The sequence below is a fragment of the Natator depressus genome, chromosome 5 (assembly GCF_965152275.1).
Source record: "Natator depressus isolate rNatDep1 chromosome 5, rNatDep2.hap1, whole genome shotgun sequence".
In the NCBI taxonomy this organism is placed as follows: domain Eukaryota; kingdom Metazoa; phylum Chordata; order Testudines; family Cheloniidae; genus Natator; species Natator depressus.
Window position 1 is genome coordinate 80,553,947 of NC_134238.1, and position 18,703 is coordinate 80,572,649.

General features: G+C 39.8%; 1 protein-coding gene across 1 annotated transcript in view; it reads left to right on the forward strand.

The window, feature by feature from the left end:
* The window catches only part of ADAMTS19 (ADAM metallopeptidase with thrombospondin type 1 motif 19), a 271,324-nt gene that overhangs the window by 65,636 nt on the left and 186,985 nt on the right, over window positions 1–18,703 (forward strand). Inside the window, exons 4-6 of the mRNA XM_074953075.1 lie at window positions 1,159–1,331; window positions 2,321–2,404; window positions 5,225–5,382. Coding sequence (XP_074809176.1) covers window positions 1,159–1,331; window positions 2,321–2,404; window positions 5,225–5,382 — 415 coding nt within the window. The remainder of the gene's footprint in view (window positions 1–1,158; window positions 1,332–2,320; window positions 2,405–5,224; window positions 5,383–18,703) is intronic.

The following is an 18,703-nucleotide window of genomic DNA, read 5'->3' on the forward strand; positions in this document are numbered from 1 at the left end:
GGAGTTTATTGTGTTCTTAGAAACTCATTTACTCAAGTCATCTTTTGTGCATTATTTAATCTGTATATAATTACAGCAACTTTTACTTTGAAGTCCTGTTTTTCTCGTCCTTTTTGTAAAACTGAGGAAAGTGTTTCAATTAAATCCTCCAGTATATGACCCTTCAAACCATTTCTTCCAAAACAGAGTTTGTCCCCTGATATTTACTAATGAATTGGTCCATGTGTACAACATGCTCTTGTTCCTAGGGGTGTGAATGTGTTTCAATCCAGATTTTTCTTTCTGTGTGTTGGGGGAGGGGACATAGGAAGGGGGAGAGGTGTGTGGACTTCAGATTTTTCCTGTATTTTCCGAAGGCAGGGAGATTCTCTTGTAACATCAGTGACCCTATTTTTGTGTCAACCCATGACTTTAATTAGTATTCTTCCAGTAGCCAGACTGAAGGCAAAATCCTGTTTTGTTTTACATGTGTACACTAGAACTAGGGAAGAAGGTGAAGAGGGTCTCCCTGGCTCTGGTGTACTCATGCAGCAGCTGGACAGAATTCCAGCTTGAGCAGTATGCTGGACTAGTGGCTAACCTGCTTGAATACAGTCCATAGCCTCAAACTAAGCATGACTGGATAAGTATCCCTAGCAAATACATGTTAGCATGTATTAATTATTACATTGTACTATAAATGCATATGCAGTAGAACCCCTATTTTACTAACTACCTGGGTACTGAGGAGTTCATAAAATTCAATGTCTGAGTTAAAGTAGTACAGTGCATGAGTTGCAGTATGGACCACTGCACTGCTTTCTTCTTGTCCCACAAACCATTGCAAAGTGATTTCTAGTGCATTGAAGACATCAGAATATGAAGGGATGTGGACTTGTATTTCATCAACGTCACCTTCATTATGGGCTTTCCACCCCCTCCCTCCCATTGGGAAAAATGGTTGTATAACTGGTTGTTCATAACACTTGTGTTTGTAAAATCAAAGTTCTACTGTAATCCTGTAGTTGTAGTTATCTCTCCACTCCCAGATGTCTTGGCAGTGACATTTTATAGTATAACTCTTTTTCTAGCAAATCCTAAAAATATCAAGTCAGTGATACTAATATAAAACTGCTATTTTAAAGGATGAATTCATGTAGCAATATTTTTATGTTACAGATAAAAGAAAATCCAGGAATCAAAAACTAGGAGGAAGAGGAAGAAAAAAAAGATACTCCTATAAACTACCCCAGGAGTACAATATAGAAACTGTAGTGGTTGCAGATCCAGCTATGGTTTCATATCATGGAGCAGATGCTGCCAGGCGATTTATTTTAACCATCTTAAATATGGTAGGAAACTCTTAGAACTTATCAAGGCATTTTGTCAGAAAGAAAAATGTATGCCCGGAGATTGATTGAATAAATTATTACAGTTGTTCAACAGGCATAATTAACTGTAAGTGGGCATTCCATAAAATTAAATAGGCTATCAGTATGTACCATGAATGTTCAGCAGCACAGAAGCTGTGATTCTGCAGACACATCTTGTACCTTCAATAATAATAATAAGCTAAAGAAGTGGGATTTGAACAGCATGATTGTTTGATTAGAAACCCTTATTGTTATTTGAACTATATTCAGGTTGAATGCTTAGGACAAGAGTCTGATCTGAACTCATTATGAAGAGGTGACTCTTCTCATTTAGAAGGATCTTTTGATCTTCTTGGTGGCTGGAGGAGAAGCAATCTTACAGTCTTGGACAAAGTTATGTTTCCTCCCAGCAATGAATGTGAATGCAACACACTTATTTGATCCAGAAGGCAGTGAAAATTAGTAACCGCAGTATGTAAAGAAAAAAAATCACAGAATAAAGGATAATGAAATGGAGAGTGAGTGAAAACTTGATCACGACTACTCTGTTTGGCCCTGTGAGTTATTGCTTCTTGCCATCTGCTGCTCACTTTTAGCCTCGGTCCTGCATTTATCTCAGTGGGACTCATGGCATAACATTATGTACATGTGGAAGTGTTTGAAGAAATGGGCAATAGTTTTTAAAGCTCTGTCAAGGTCATCTGGAAAAAGATAGAGCTCTTTTAGGATTCTTGGATCAAACACTGGATAACCCCAATCTGTCTCCTTCTCCCCACACTTCAAAAATGGTAATATCTAAGTATTGTGTTATATTTAATGTGTAGAAAATTCAAATGTCAAGTCAAAGTTCTACAAAATTAAGAGATCCTTAAATTCTGAGATTTGATTTTTTTTAAGGCTGTAATGTATTCCAATGTGTCCAATGGGAGCACTCATGTTTATTTTTTTGTTTTGTTTTTTTCTTAAAGGTTTTTAACCTTTTCCAGCACAAAAGCCTTGGAATTCAAGTGACTCTTCGAGTGACTAAGCTTGTTCTACTTCATGAGACTCCAGTAAGAAAGTACTGAATATGTCTTATTCTGTGACAAGACTTTGTAGAATGAATAGAAGGGTAGGGGCATGTTGCTTGCTGCCTCATTAAGGCATAGAATACTCATCACTTATAACACCCTGATAATTTTTCTCAGTTATATTTATAATAGTTATTTGTAGTGGCGAGAGACCCCAATCAAAATTGGGAGCTCATAGCACTAGATGCTATACATACACACAGTGATAGACAATTCCCATACCTAGTTTATTTCAAAATTGAGGGTATATATGGCTTTCAAGTAACCTAAAAATTGTAAATGATTTTTTCTTAGTCCAGGTTCATAATTTATCCTTTGTTGAAATTGGCTGGTATTTACAAACTTCAGTCCATTATCAGCTATTTTTTTTCCTGTGCATGTGGATATTTCACTCTGAAAGCAAAATCCTTTTAGTTTCAAAGCTTACAGTTAATTGTAAAATTAGATATAGGTCAGTCATATCATAAACAAAACAAGAGTGTAGCACCACTATTTCATGATATGTCTTTCAGACATCATTTTAGAAGTCATCTTTTAAATCCTGTTCCCTTGTTGAAGAGATGAATCAGCTGTTGTAAAGTGGGTCATTCTTTGGAGTGACCTATTTGTAAGCGGGGGAATAGTCCCGCTATTGTGGGGAACTTTCCTGGCTTCTGCAGTACCCCAGTGAAGTGGGCTAGCGAAAGGATCTGAGTCCTCGCTCCCACTTCCTTTACCCAGTGGTCTCCCTGCCCTTGAGGACTCCCCTTCCGCTCTCCTGTCTGGCAGAGTCCTCGTAACCCCAACAAGGCTGGCCCAGGATTCCTGGGGGGCTCAACCCCGAACCCTGCTGTGGTCACCTAGGACAGGGGCTAGGATGTCCCCACTCCGGGGTACTCTCTCCACACTGGGCACTTTTTTGACCCACGGACCATTACATACAATTTAAAGCAAATTCAAGTTACTTAATCAACAATTAATTTTAAAAAGAATAAGGAAACATGGGAAAGGTTAAAGGAAACACATCAACCCGCTCTGTGGCAGGGAACATCACAAACAGTGTCTCTGGAACGTCAGGGCAGTTCACAGTCTGTTCCTTGTAAGTCCCAGGCCTTCTTCTCAGGCCCTGGCTGTGCTGTAGGGATGCTGTGGGTTGGACACTTGCTCTGGTGGTGACCACACGCACTCAGGCTCTAAGTGGTAGGACCCTTCTTCCCAGTGTTGTCCCCGCCCTGTCGGGGTTACGATCCAAGCCTGGCCTGCAGAGCCTCTTGGCTGAGGCGTCTCCCTGTGCTGGGCCTGCTGCTGAGGGTCCCCCTCACACTCCCAAGCTGCTCACCACACCCAGCTCTGGACTGCTCCAGCCCCAGCTGCACCACTCTGTCTCTGCGCTGCTGCTGCTGCTCTGCCTCCAGCTCTCTGGGCTGCTTCTTTGGCCCCTCTGCCTCTGGTTGCTACAGCTCTGCTCCCAGGACAGGTCTGCTCTGCAGGCTTCTGTGACTCTGCTCCCAGCACTGACCTGCTTCCTGGGCTGCTTTTCTGGCCCCTCTGGTTCTGGCTGCTGCAGCTCTGCTCCCAGGGCAAGTCTGCTCTCTCTGGGCTGTGCCTCTGGCTTTGGGGCTGCAGCTCTGCTCCCAGGACAGGATCTGCACTCTCTCCGGGCTGCTTTTCTGGTCCCTCTGGATCTGGCACAGCTCTGCTCCGCAGCTCAGCTTGGGCCCCTGCTTTCTCCTTAGCTCGGCCCCACTCTGTCTGACCCAGGCAATTCAGCTCACACAGAGGACGGGAGCTCCCTGGCCTCCTGCCTCCCTGATTAGCCTGCCTACCCTGTCACTCAGGCTGAGCTGGAGCATTGGCCTCTCCCCATTGTTCCTGGGGACTGAGTCTCAGGGTCCTGAGTTCCCATAGACCCTTTCCCCTTTTAGTACTGGGAGCTAGACAATCAAAACACCCCCACTGAATGTTAGTAAGGGGGCAACAGTCCCCCTACATATTGTTCCCTTATTATATTTTAAAGCAGTAGTATGTGGACTTTTTGTTATTTTACAAAGTATCTGAAAGCTTTGCATATTTTAGTTAGAGTTCACAAAAATAAAAAATGGAATCTTATTATCCATGTAAGAGAGATTTTTAACTTATACATTTAAATAAATTAAATTATACTTAGGCTAGTAGTTAAAGAAGCATTTCTTGTTTGGACATATAGTAATCCTCTCAGGAAAAAAAGATCCCTCAAATCCAAACACTGGATCTCGGTATCAGTGCTCTCCCTAGATGCAATGAACTCCAGCTGGTATCAATGGAAGATCAGCACATATGGGGAGAAGAATATGGGTGAAAAGCTCCACTGTATGTATCTGAGGGCATAATTTTCACCAGCATTGATTTAATTAAAGTCAAATGAAGATGGCTTCTGTTCTTGAAGTTAAAACAATTGTGCCATGTATATTTTATGACAAATGAAATAGAATATCTTTATTAACTGAGACCAATCATGTGCTTATATTTGTAAAATTATTTGAGAACATTTTTCTTTGTACACATATCTTATATATACTACAGGGAAAAAATCATTAAAGTGAAAAACAAGGAATCAGAAATATACTCATATCTAGACAACGATAGATTAACAATGCATGGCAGACAATTAAATCTATTATAATAGTTTCACATGAGTAACTGGGACTAACTGTGGGGTGAGGCATTGTTAGGAAATTCTGATTTGTGATCTCATAACTTGTACACGTTGACAATTAAAAGATGAAAGAAATATACATTGTGATTTACATGTTCATATAATAAAACAAGCAATTCAATTTTCAGGCAGATATGTATATCGGGCATCATGGGGAAAAAATGCTGGAGAGTTTCTGTAAGTGGCAACATGAGGAGTTTGGCAAGAAGAATGATATACATTTAGAAATGTCAACAAGTTGGGGAGAAGACATGTCATCAGTAGATGCAGCCATACTTATCACAAGGTAATATTTTCTAAAAACAGTCTCTTAAAAAAATAGCCTGATGTCTTCTTGGCAGCACTGTAGAGTTAGAGAAGTTCAGTTGTCTTGTGAGGTGATACAGTTTGGCTTTAGCTTTAGCTATGGAAAGAAATGTGATTACAGCCTTCTCTCCTGCTCTTTTCTGGTAATTAAAGTGAGCTATTATTAGAGATCAAGTTGTTAGAAGGACAGGTGCTGGAATAAATTGATGATATAAAAAGCAATTTGTCACCTAGCCCTGATGTTATACATCCAGGAGTTCTGGGGAGCTTCAGTTTGAAGTGGCTGAGAGGCTACCAAAATATGCAATCTCTCATTCAAAAGAGCTACTGTTCCAGAGGCTTGGGGGGTAATACATGTTGTACCTAGGGGTGATCTGGAGAATAACAGACCAGTAAGTTTTAAATCTGAATCTGGAAAATTGTTTAAAATGATCATTGAAAATTAAATACCTGGAATGATAGGGTCTAACCAGCATGGTTTTTATAATCTGCTAGCATTTGTTGAATGTTTAAATAACCAGTTGACATTATTTAGATTTTCAAAAGGCCTTTGACAAGTTCCCTCACAAGAGGCTGCTAAAGAAACTAAGTAATCACAAGATAAGAGTCAAATACTGTCATTGGCCAAAAATAGACTAGGAGACAAAAATAAAGAGTTGGATTAAATAGTCAATTTTCATTATACAAAAAGATATTTTGATGGGTTCCTCAAGGTTCTGTACTGGTACTTGTATTGTGCTAGTTGTTGTTTAATAAATATATTAATGATCTGCAAAAGGATGAACAGTGAGGTTGCAAAATGTGGATGTGATGAGAAATTAGTTAGGTTAATCAAGACAAGAGAGGACTGTGGAGAACTTCAGAGTGACCTAACCAAGCTAGATGAGTAGGCAGCATGTTGGCAAGTGAAGTTCAATGTCAATAAGTGCAGAGTAATGTATTTTGGAGGAAAAAAATTAAACTATTCATACACAGTGCGAGGTGCTAAATTTACTGTATAAACTCAGGAGAGGGACCTGGGGTGTCACTGTGGACAGCTCAATAAAGACTTCTGTTCAATGTGCATCTGCAGCCAAAAAAAGCAAGCAAGATGTTAGATTACATAAGGAATAGGATGGCGAATAATACAGAAAAGTCAGTGGTTTTGCCTCATTTACATTACTGATGCAGTACTGTTCATCCCATCTCTAAAGAGATATTGCAGAATTAAGAGGGGGTTCAGAGAATGGTGACCCAGATGATTGGGGGTCTGGAAAAACTCCCATGAGGAGACAAGAGAAAAGTTTATAATTGTTTACCTTAGAAAGAAGAGGAGGCACAATAATAGTACATATAATAATGAATAGTATAGAGCAGATTGGTTGGGAGCCTCTGTTCTCCCTGTTTCATAATACAAGAACAAGGAGACACATTTAATTAAATTTAAAAAGAGGCAAATTCAAAAACAGTAAAAGGAAACATTTTTTTCATTCTATGTGTCGTTAAACTGTGGAACTCATCACCATGGGAAGTCACTGAGGCAAAGAATTTAGCAAGATTAAAAAAGGGATTGGACACTTTTATGGATAGCAAATTGATTCCAGTGGGAGTTAGCTGGTTGGGCATTTCTGAAAATCCCACTAGGCACCCATCTGCATTGTTAGTAACTGAAATACCTTTGAAAATCTAGACCTTAACCCCCCTGTACTTCCATTTCCTCTAAAATGGACAATAACACTTGAGGTCTATCTTGGCTAGAATAGGAAAGAGTTTTTAAAGGTGTTAGCTAGCACAGTCTAACTAACATTTTCTAAAATTAGTGGAGGTAAGACAAGGTATACATTAGCGTGTGCTAGTTGGCAGGTTGAAGCCTAATTTAAAAATAGCACTATTCCCCAGTGATAGTGTGCCAGGAGGCCGAGTGATCAGTGTACCTGACTTCAAGCCCCTTGCTTCTCTGCCTGGGTTGCAGAGGTGCCATTCCTGACTTTAGGCCAGGAATCTTCTGGCCTCCACATGCATCTGAGCCTCAGATCTTAAGGGGGTGTGGTAGGTGGACCCGGGCCCTGCTTGGGTTGTTAACACTCCAGGATTGTCCTGGAGTCTTCCAGAATTAAATATTAATCTTTAATGAAAGATTATGTCATGTGATGAAACTTTCAGGAATATGTCCAACCAAAATTGGCAACCCTAGGGCCCTCCCTCTCCACTACGTCCCAGCCCAGGGCCCTGTGGAAATCAACATCAGCAGAATTCTCCCAGTACAGAGTCTAAGCCTGCTGCCTTGGGCTCCTTCCTACCTTTGTCCCTTCAATTTGGGGCATGGCCCTATAATCTAAACTGTCTTTAGCTTGGAGTGGTGTCGACTTATAGGCATGGCCCCTATAATCCAAACTGTCTGTAGCTTGGAGTGGGCCAGGGTGGAGAGGCCTAGCCCCACAATGTCCTTAAAGTCACCTAGTGAAGTTCACTCACTGCTGGGTGCTCCCCAGTCGTGTCAACGGTCTCTCTTGGTCAGGGAAGCAGTACTTCTCCCCCGGCAGCTGTCCTGGCTGTCAGGCTTGTCGTGAAGCTCCCCTGAAGTACAGAGACCTCCTGCCTCTTCACCAGTCAGCCCTAAACTTTATTTTCTTTTTCTTTATCTTCTCTTTTTTATGGTGAATCAGACTTGACTGAATAGTGTATAGCCACCGCCAACAATAATTCCTTAATACTTAGCTGTTTATATTCTTTCAAGTTGCCCTTTGTCTTTCAGGTAACGTAACAATGCTTTTTAATAATAACCCATTTCCCTGATGTTTCTACTAAATCACATAATGTAATTTTTGTTACCTGAAGACTTTGAATTCCTCAGAAAGCTTTTCCCTTTCTTTTTCAAAGCCCTTCCATACCTATAAAAAGTGATTAGTTGTTTGTTCCACGTTACAGAGAGCACATAATCCATCTTTGTGTCTATTTATTCGAAAAAAGAGTTTTGTTTAAGCCATGATGGCAAGTTGGTACTCTAAACAAAAGTACTTTGTTACTCCTATCCCAGCCCTCAACTCTAGGGCACAGTACAAAAAAATCATCATCTTCTTTCATTAATCCAAATTTGTTGCCATTCCTCTTTTAAATGTTTCTGTAGTAGGCTTTTGAATTCCTGTTTACTCAACTGTATATCTCTGTCAATTCTTCCATTTCATACAGAATTTTTAGCTGGTTTGTCCTACATTTCATTCCCTGTTATCCCAATAGCGATAGCCATTAAGATCCAAGCTAATGCTATATGTATCCTCATCTGTACTAACTCTGTTACCCAGATCCAATTTAATACTAGGATTATTGCTACTAGTTTGACTGTCATGATATGCTTTTATATTGTATGGCAAAACTGGGAATTAGTACATCTGCCATCCCCAGTCTTCCTGTTCTCCCCCCACCCCCCCTTTTTTTTGGACCCATCTGTAAGTATTTGACACTTTTCACCATTTTCTCCATAATTTTACTCAGAACATAAGGGCAATTGGTCTATAGGCATCCAGTTTTGTGGACAGTTTTCCTGGTTTTTGTGTTGGAATTACTACTGCATGTTTTCACCCTACTGATATCATTCCTTCCCCCCTACCCCCACATAGTGTTATATAATTCCAAGACAACCCTCAAACTGCTTTCAGACATATATTTAAATGTTATGTTACATATGTTATCTTTACCCGAGGATGTATTCTTGCTGATATCAATAGCTTTTTAAAGTTCCCCCACAAAACCATTCATTCAGTATAGTATCTTCATTGTTACCTCAGTTACATAAAAAATCCTCTCTTTCAATAAATGTTTTTTAAATCTGGTGGGAAATTTTGCTTTGATTTTCATCATTTCTCACCTCTCAAAGTTTTTGCAAAAGCTTCTGCTTCCTCGGTATCAGAACTTTTAACTATTTGCCAGACCTAATGAGACTTGGGATGTGGTTACCTTTAGTCTCAATCCAATTCATTTTTCTAATTTGCCTGTATATTTGTGATGTCTTGGTATTTTTAGTTATTCATCCGCAGTACTTCCTCCAACTCTCTGATTTTTTTATATTATGTTGTATTATTTTTTGTATTATTGTCTTACTACTTTTATACTTCATTAGCTCTTTGCTGTTCATTGTATTTTTAGCTTTTTATAGGCTTTGTTCCTTTCTTTAACTGTCACGTTGCACTTCTTATTCCATCATAGAAGTGAGTTTATAGTTTTGGGGTACTTTACAGAAGCTGCTGCTATTAAACCCTTTGTTACATTGTCATTGAAATTCTCTGTCAAGCTGTGTGCAATCCAGCAAAAGATTGTGATATCCCATACTAGTCATATTTCACCATGAACTTCATTCAAAATTGCATGAATACAGTCCATTGACAAATCGCTAACGTACAAATATTTTTGCGCTGCCCTTGCTATAATTTTCATTTTTTTCTTTTTCCCCGTGTTTGTGATGTACAATTTCACTTCTATCATAAATGTAATAAACATTTATTTTTTTCACTGCTACTAGTATATCATCACCTATTCCTTCAACAGTTTTTATCATATTGTTTATAGAAAGAGGCTGTGTCTGCAGTTCCCCTTTGCCTGTGCTGATTCTCTTCCTTTTCTACTAGATGCTTTGAGAATCTCCTTATGACTTCTGCATATGTTGCTAACAGTTTTTGGCTTTTGTATCTCTCTAGCTTATCTTACTGTAATTCACTCTCTACATGCCTTACTGTGATTATCACCACAGTTACTATATTTGATCCTTGTCAATAGTTTTCATAGGAAAGCTCTCCCCCACATTTACTCCAACTCGTTTTCCCTTTACAAACAGTTGCTACATGCCCATACTGTCAGCAGTTATAACAACTTGGTGATGGGAGGATATATGATTTTTTTTCTGGATATCTGAAACTCTAGTGTTATTTTCTCAAGTAGAGTCCCTCCCTTAGTGTAATCAGCACTGCTGTTGATGGCTTGCTTTCTTCTCCTTGTTTACTAATTAGTCACTTGATTATTAACACTTTATCTTCTCCTATGCATCCGATGAAGTGAGCTGTAGCTCACGAAAGCTTATGCTCAAATAAATTTGTTAGTCTCTAAGGTGCCACAAGTACTCCTTTTCTTTTTGCGAATACAGACTAACACGGCTGCTACTCTGAAACCTGTCCTATGCTTTTGGTTATCTCATCATTGGTCAGTTTTAATAGCACTCCACGTATTACCCCCTTCATTTCAGTCAAATACTTTGGTAGCTGCCTATTTATTTTAACTTTCCTTAGTGTCTTAGGTTTTAGCAGTTTATCAGCTTGCTCTTTGTCTTCACATTGAACGAAAAGATCCCCATCTCACAGTCTTCTGGCTCTTATTATATCCCCTATGCTTTTAAAAAAAATCCAGTCAACTACTTTCACAGGATTAATGTCACCTAATCTTATTTCTTTGGCTAGGAATCTTACAATTATAACATATTGGTTTATTATTTCCTTCCTCAGTTTTGCTTTTTTTGCTGATGTTGTCATCATGATCATCTGCTTCTGCTTCTACTTTTTTTTTCTTTCTTTCTGTTTTTCCCTACTTTGTATTCATTCTTCTTCTCTAGTAGACTTTTTCTTCATTTTCCAGAGTGATTTCATTTGGGGTCAGAAATCCTCCCGCCCAGCAAGCTGCCCAGCCCAACCTATCAGGCGTGAACTGATCCAGGTTCTCTGCTTTTCTTCCCCCTGCAGGACTGGCATTGGCTGCAGGTCTAGCGGAGCGGGGCTTGCGCGGCCCATAGGCTCTCTTTAACCCCTTTTGTGCTGGTGTGAGGTTTCTCTGCTCCATCACGTCCCCTTATTCAGAATAACCTCTGTGACCGAGTGCCTGGATGGGCCAGACTGAGAATGCCACACTCAGGACAGACTGCAAGAAATAGGGCAGAAAATGCCCCAGACTGGTGGTTTATTCTATAATTAGATTCACCAAGCCAGTAACAAAGGAGTTTCTGTAGCACTACACTGGTAAACAAGAAGCCAAACATAGCCCCCTTTAGGCATTCCAGCCTTTGGCTCCCATCTAGCAAACAGATCTAATATAGTGATAGGTTACTGAAAACCCCGTTCACCATTCTTAAAGTTCTACCAATCCCAAAGGATCAGACACTTATCCTACTCTACCCTACCCTACCCTCAGGTCAATCTGTATTTCATATCTTACCCAAATATCATGCTCTCAGCCAATCCTTAGTAGACTAACTAAAAATTTATTAAGAAAAGAAGAGAGTTATTGAATGGTTAAGGAATCATATACATACAAGTAATTTTCAGTGTTCATAGCTCAGGATCATCGCAGTGATGTTATATCTGTTGGCTTGTAAAAGTCTCCTTGGAATTATCCCAACAGGTCAGAATCCAAAGGCAGCTTAGATGTTGCCTGTTATCAGAATTGCTGTTAATGGCAAACAGTCCCATCCCATTAATATTGATGTTAATGGAATTTGGATATTGGCAAAAGGCATGCTGCTTTTTAGTAACTTTTTTTGGAGAGAGAGGTCCTACATAATCAATTTCCTGGCTCTGGCCATGCACAATTGAGCACCTCTTCTGTATTCCATGATTTTGAAATGACATATCTCTTGCCAATAAAGTTAGGATTCTGGATGCCCTACTTGAGCTTGGTGCTAAGCAAGTGCAAGTAGCCAAGAAGTTTGGTATCTCAAAGTCCGTTATTTCATTTAATTTATTTTATGGGGGCACGAGTACACCACAATGTTGTTCCATTGCATTGATGCTTGACCTTAGGAGTACAAGTGTCAATGCAGTGGAAAGCAGGCAGAGGCTGGTGAAGCTCTGTGGCTCTGGTTCCAGCATAAGCTTGGCCAAGATACTCAACTCTCTGGGCCAATGCTGAAACAGAAAGTGAGTCAGCTGGAGGCAGAGTAGAGGAAGGAGTTCATCCCTTCAGATGGCTATCTCAGTTTATGGAAAGCCTGGCACATCTCTCATCAAAGCAGCAAGGCAAGAAACAGGATGCTGACTTTCTGACAACTGCTAAATGGAGGGTGGACACCTTACCAACATTCTAGAGGAGTTCCAGCCATTTGACATCCTCAGTGCTGATGAGACCACTTTCTTCTACTAGGGCTATCCCAACAGAAGCCTTGGCATGCTGGAAGGAAGATTTGCAGGAGGGAAAAAAGACATGGACCATATCACACTGCTGTGTTGTGCAAACGTGGATGAGACAGAGAAACAGACTCTTATGGTGATCAGAAAGAGCAAGTGCCCTGACGGACCACTCAGAGCTGCCCATGATCTACAGAAGCTCATCAAATGCCTAGAAAACTAGTTTGTTGTTTAAAGAGTGGCTACAGATCGGGAACAGAGAGCTGTCCTATCAGACTACAATGTGTGCCTGCTGATTGACAATTGCCCAGCTCATTCAGCTAATCTAGAGCTATCACACGTTAAAATTCTTGCCTCCTAACATAACCTCAGTCAAACAGTTGATGGACATAGGTGTCACCAAAAACTTCAAAGTTCACTACTGTGCTTGTCTTAAACCTCTCTTCATGCTGACCCACACCTAAGAACAATGGATGTTGTTAAACAACAACTCTGATGCACTTGATCTTGCTAGGGAGTCATTGGCCACTGATCTCCAGAAGACTTTTGGAAACTCCTTCAGAAAGGGAGGGTTTGCATCAACAGCAAAAAATGCTGCCTGGTGGACACCATTGTGCTGGCTGATGTTTCAGTTCCTGAAAACCTAAGAGCAGAGGAATTTGAGGTCATTGTTGAGTTCGACAGTCATTTGCAGGTGGAAGGTGTGCTCACTGACACAGAACTTTTGGAAGCCGGAGTGGCTGTAGAGCACCCACAGGCTACTCTTGACCCACAAGAGGATAGTACATTGGGAAAACAAACTCAAAGAGCCTTTGCTTGTGGACATTATCCACAGGATATCCCAGAATTGTGGCTTTGAGAACAGTTATGAAGCTGCTTGCAAAATTGAAAAAGATTTACAAGGGGAGGTGGAAAACCGTAAAAAGTGGGTGTTGGACAAATGTTTTTAGAAAAACTTTTTTTTTTCTTTGGTGCTTTTAAAAAGCTTTTATTTTATAGAATTGTGTGCCACTGTACTCTTTGTGAGACACAACAAGGTGAGACTTCCTAAATTTGCTCTAAGCCCTGTGGTATACTATACAGTGTATCCATTTGTGTGTCATGTTTGGTTGGGGTTTTTTTAGAGCACTGTATTGAACTGAAAGTTAACAATTTCACTTTGCAGTGTATTGTTGTTCCATGCTCCTATTTCTATGCATCCCCCTGAAAACAGAGCCTTCTGCTTATTGGCAATATCTGGAAAATAGCACCTTTTTGCTCGGAACTGAGAGGTTGCTAATAAGCAGAATCTACTGCATTAGTAAAAAGAGGTTATGGAGTGAGCTGGGAAAGTGGGAGAAATTGAAGCCTAAGCTGTCAGAGACCTGGCCTTGTAACTTTGCTACATACTACACTCATCCAAACTTCTCCATACTAAACTCATCCTCCAAACCTAGCCCCACCCAGTTTTGTGGGTCATTTAGGTTAGTTCTGTGGGTCAGAGACTGTTTTCATTGTTAAATGTTTGTACGCTGCCGAACACAATGATCCTTGATTGGGGTTCCTATTACTATGGTAATACTAATAATACTACATCTAAGAAGCTTCCAAAAACTCATCAGAAGGCATCCCCAGTCTGACAGATCTAAGGAAGCCTGTCAGACTGAGACTCAAACCCAGGGTTTAACAACTGTGAGTGTGTTGGCAGGGCCTGGGACTAGATGATATGGGGAAGGTGCGAGTAATGGGGAAGAATGAATGGGGAGGGGGCATGGAGAGTTGCCAGGCATAGATAAGTGGGGAAGCACAGCAGCTGGTAGCAGGGCTGATGAACAGAACTAGGGAGCAGGGCTGAAGAACAAAGCGTGTTGCAAATGCTTCAAGAGTTAATTAGCAACTATGTGATAGCTTTAAAAAGAACATATTGGACAGCCCCAGTGGCCTCTGACAGATCTCTCTTCCCCACCATATCCTTGAAGGCAACAAGTGGTATTAGTGTTTCAGGCAGGAATTGGGGAGAACTTCTGGAGATCAATCTGCCCATGCCACACAGCCCAAGTCATTTTGAAACCTAAAACTTTCACTTGACCAACTGCTCCCCTTAATATGGGCTTCACCCCCAGGCCCTGGACTCCTTCATGTTTCTGGCAGGAAAAGCTGCCAGCAGCAGCTTCAGTAGGAGGCAGGGACAAACAGGCTCTTGTAGTGTATTGCCTGCAGTAGCTGTGTTTGACCCAGAGCTGGCTGCATTTCATTGGTGGGTGAAGTGACTTCTGTTGTATTTCTAGATTGTAAAATGCTTCTATCAGATAATCCTGTTTAAGTCTTGATTTTTCTGATTTTCTTCTTAATAATAATTTGCTTAGTTCATACCACTTTTTACCTGTGAATTACAAAGTGTTTTATGCAGAGGGGTAAATATCATTATCCCTTTGGGGAAACTGAGGCATAGAGTGGCAAAGTGACTTGAATGAGGTCATACAACAGGTCAGTGTCTGAGCCAAGAATTAGAGCCTAGACCTCCTGAGTTCCATTCTACTAGTACTAGTCACTGGACCATACTACCTGTCATCTCAGGGCTGCTTTAGCTTTAATAGATCATACCAGCATGGCTTGCTGACTGTGGGAATATTTTGCTAATCCAGACTCCCTCTGCACATCGTCAAGGTTTATGGTATTGTTAACCCCATGTGTGGCTACACTTGTGTGTTTTGTTAGTTCAAAGAGTTTCATTCTGTTTTACAAATGCAGAACAGGCTCCCTTGTCATAACTTACAAACAGCCTTGGACAGTAGACCTGCTTTACTGAGAGAAATAATATTTAGACAGAGGAATACCAACTGTTTACTCTATATTCTACAATTAGAAACCAAGTATTATAGCTTATTTAACTGTTTCTGTAGCAGGCCTTTTAAAAGTTGGCCCTTTCCTTTCTATAGCATGAAAATGGAGCAGCAGGACACAGAGTTTTGAAATGGGGACACAATGCTCTTCGCAGGTCAATGAACTCTGTGTGTTTTGAAACACAAAAGGACTTAAAAATAAATACTGAGTATCAGATTTCTAGAGAGACTTTTTAATGGCTTTATATGTTTCACAGAAATGTGTATGCCTCACTTTTCATGGTTTCTTAGATTCTTTGACTCAACAATCAGTCAATCTAGCTTTTCTTCATGACAAAGGTTTCTGTATGAAACTATATACCAAACTTTTCTACCACACTTTTATCTTCTACATGGGAAAAATAGGCTGTAGTGTTTACAATAGAAGTGTTGTCAAATGGATTACTTTCCTTTAATTTAGAATAGTTCTCCTTGAGTGCATGGTTTTTATCTGGTTCTATTTTTCTAGTGGTAGGCTTATTCTGATGAAACAATTACATGTTTAATGTAAAGTGCCATAGAAGGAAAGAAGAGAGAGAACAAGTGTGTTGAAAAGGGGATTAAAAAAAGTAGATGAGAATGGGGCTTTATTATAAGGAGAGGTTAGGAATTAAGAGAGAAATTGCTTTAAGGTCTCTCTTGTTAAAACAATCTGATGTACACTTAATTGATTAACACATCACTTTAAAGATTTCATATATAGAAATATTTTTCTCTTTGAAGAAAACTCACATTGATGCAACGAGGTCCACCATGTTATTTAAGTCTTGAACTTTGGCTGCACTGAGAGAACCCAGATACAGTGGTTGTTTAGGGAGCATTATCATCATGTCTCCATCCTTGCCCAGCATAAGCTTGCATGGAGGGTGGAATTGAAGGCAGGACAGGGGAAGGCCCAGGGGATCCACAGTTACTATCTGTACACCTGGGATTTTATGTGGCCCCAACATTGAGGTATCTGAGTACCTCTCAAGTACCATACAAATGATGTACCATGTTTAGCTGCTGCTCCAATCTACAGCTGGCTGTAGTGCAATGCAATGTACTGTGATGTGTCTGAATGTGCATTAGAAGAGCTTCTGTATACACACAGAGAGAAAAACTGTTAAATAAAAAAGTACTGTTACCTACTTATATTGTCTGCTTAGTTTTGTTTTTGTGACATAAGCAGAAACTTAATTTGTAGATGCAGAGAGCCAATGATCCATATACCAACCTGCCCTTTGTTTAGCTTACTGTACAGCAGACATACTTTTAAAAAAATGGAGTTTTCCTTTGCAACTGACTTTGATTAGAAAATTATTTGTATTTGCCTTCTATATCTAAAAAGATTTCACCTTAAGTTATATAGGATAGAACTTCTGGTTAAGTGGAATAATAATAATAGGCATTTAATTCATGTAAAGTAAATGGCAACTTTTTATATAGATAATTGATACAAAATCATTCTTTCGAAACATTAATCCTCACAACACTTACAGCATGCTGTAGGTAGGTATGTATTACTGTTTCCACATTATCGAGAAACTATTACTGTTTCCACATTATCGAGAAACTAAAGCAGTGGGGTCCAATTACTGAGCAAAATCTACCTAGGAGAGTATGCACCAAGGCTAGGATTAGAACTCATGAGGAATTCACGTTTTCTCTCAAATGGAGGGAGTGGGCTTTACCAGCTATACATATTCTGCTTAGAATATTCTCCTACTCCTACTGACCCATCACATATTAACCTACCTACATCAGATTTATAGATTCATAGATTTTAAGGCCACAAGGGACCATTATGATCATCTAGTCTGACTTCTTGCATAAAACAGAACTAGAGCTGGGTGAAATTTTTTGGATGGAACTTTTTTTTTTAACTGAAAAATGCAGATTTTTGTTTAATGTTTGTGAAGTTTTTGTAGTTTCAGCAGGTTGTTTCAGATTTTGGAAATGTCAAAAAGAAACATTTGATTTGACCCCAAATGAAATTTTTGACTTTTTCAATTTGCTGAAAATTCTGAAAAATTTTGGTTTCAGTTTGACCCAAACCAAATTCTGTTTCCAATCTTTTGAAACCGACAGCAAAGCAAACAATCCATTATTTGCACAGCTCCACATAGAACCTCTGTCAGTAATTTCTGCATCAAGCTGATAAATTTTGTATGAGCTATAGAATATCTTTTAGAAAGACATTGAGATGTGATTATATGACTGTGGTGGAGAATTCACTGCATCGCTGAATAAGTTGCTTCAGTGGTTAATTACATTCAGTGTTCAAAATTGTTCCTTATTTTTAGTCTGTCTGGCTTCAGCTTTCAACCACTGTATTGTGTTATGCATTTTTCTGCTAATGAAAAAATTGTGTACTATCAGAAATCTCTTCACTATATAAGTACGTGTAGACTGTGATCAAATCACCTCTTAGCCTTCTCTTGGTTAAACTATATAGATTGAGTTTCTTAAGTATCTCACTATAAGGCATGTTTTCCAGATATTGGAAACCTTTTGAACCATTTCCAATTTTTCAGTATCCTTTTTGAATTTTGGACTCCTAACCTGGACACATTATTCCGTTAATATCTAATGAAAGAGGTGATGCTGCCTCCTTGCTTCTACCTGACATTTCCCGGCTTATGTGTACAGGTGTGGTGTTTACCCTCTTTGCTACGACATCGCACTGGGAGCTCGTGTTCAGCTGGTTATCTTCAATGACCCCTAAGTCCTTTTCAGTGTGACTGCATTCCAGGATATAGTCTCCCAGCTTGTATGACCTGTATACATTCTTTCTAGATATATGACCTTGCATCTGGCTGTATTAAAATGGATGTTGTTCAAAAGAATCCATCTTACAATGTGATCCAAATCAGTCTATATAATTGACTTGTCCCCATCATTAATTACCACTCCACCAACTTTTGTGTCATCTGCAAATTTTAACTGCAATGATTTTATATTTCTTCTTTGAGTGCTTCTTCCTGTGTGTAGTGTGCTTCAGTTTATGCCTGTGTCCCAAGCACCAGGACCAGAGAACTTTTTCCTAGCGGTGTCCATTTGGTCCACGCATGATCTCTTTTCTTGCTCTGCACTGACAGTATAAAGGGGGCTGGTGAACTTTACTCAGTTCCTTCTTACTGCTCATGGTCTAAGATGGAGCTTTAGGTTTCTTGTAAATAGTTCTTTAAAAAAGTTAGTCTAAGTTGTTTTAGTCCAGTTAGTTAGGAAGATTGTTGGGGCATGGTTCCCTAAATTTTGGGACCTCCCTGCTTGGGTAGGCAATGATTCCAGTACCAACCCATCCCTAGTTCTTCTATTGGTAGCCAGGGAGAACATGCCAAGAATTCCTGGCTTCAAGAATGATCAGCTTCCCGAAACC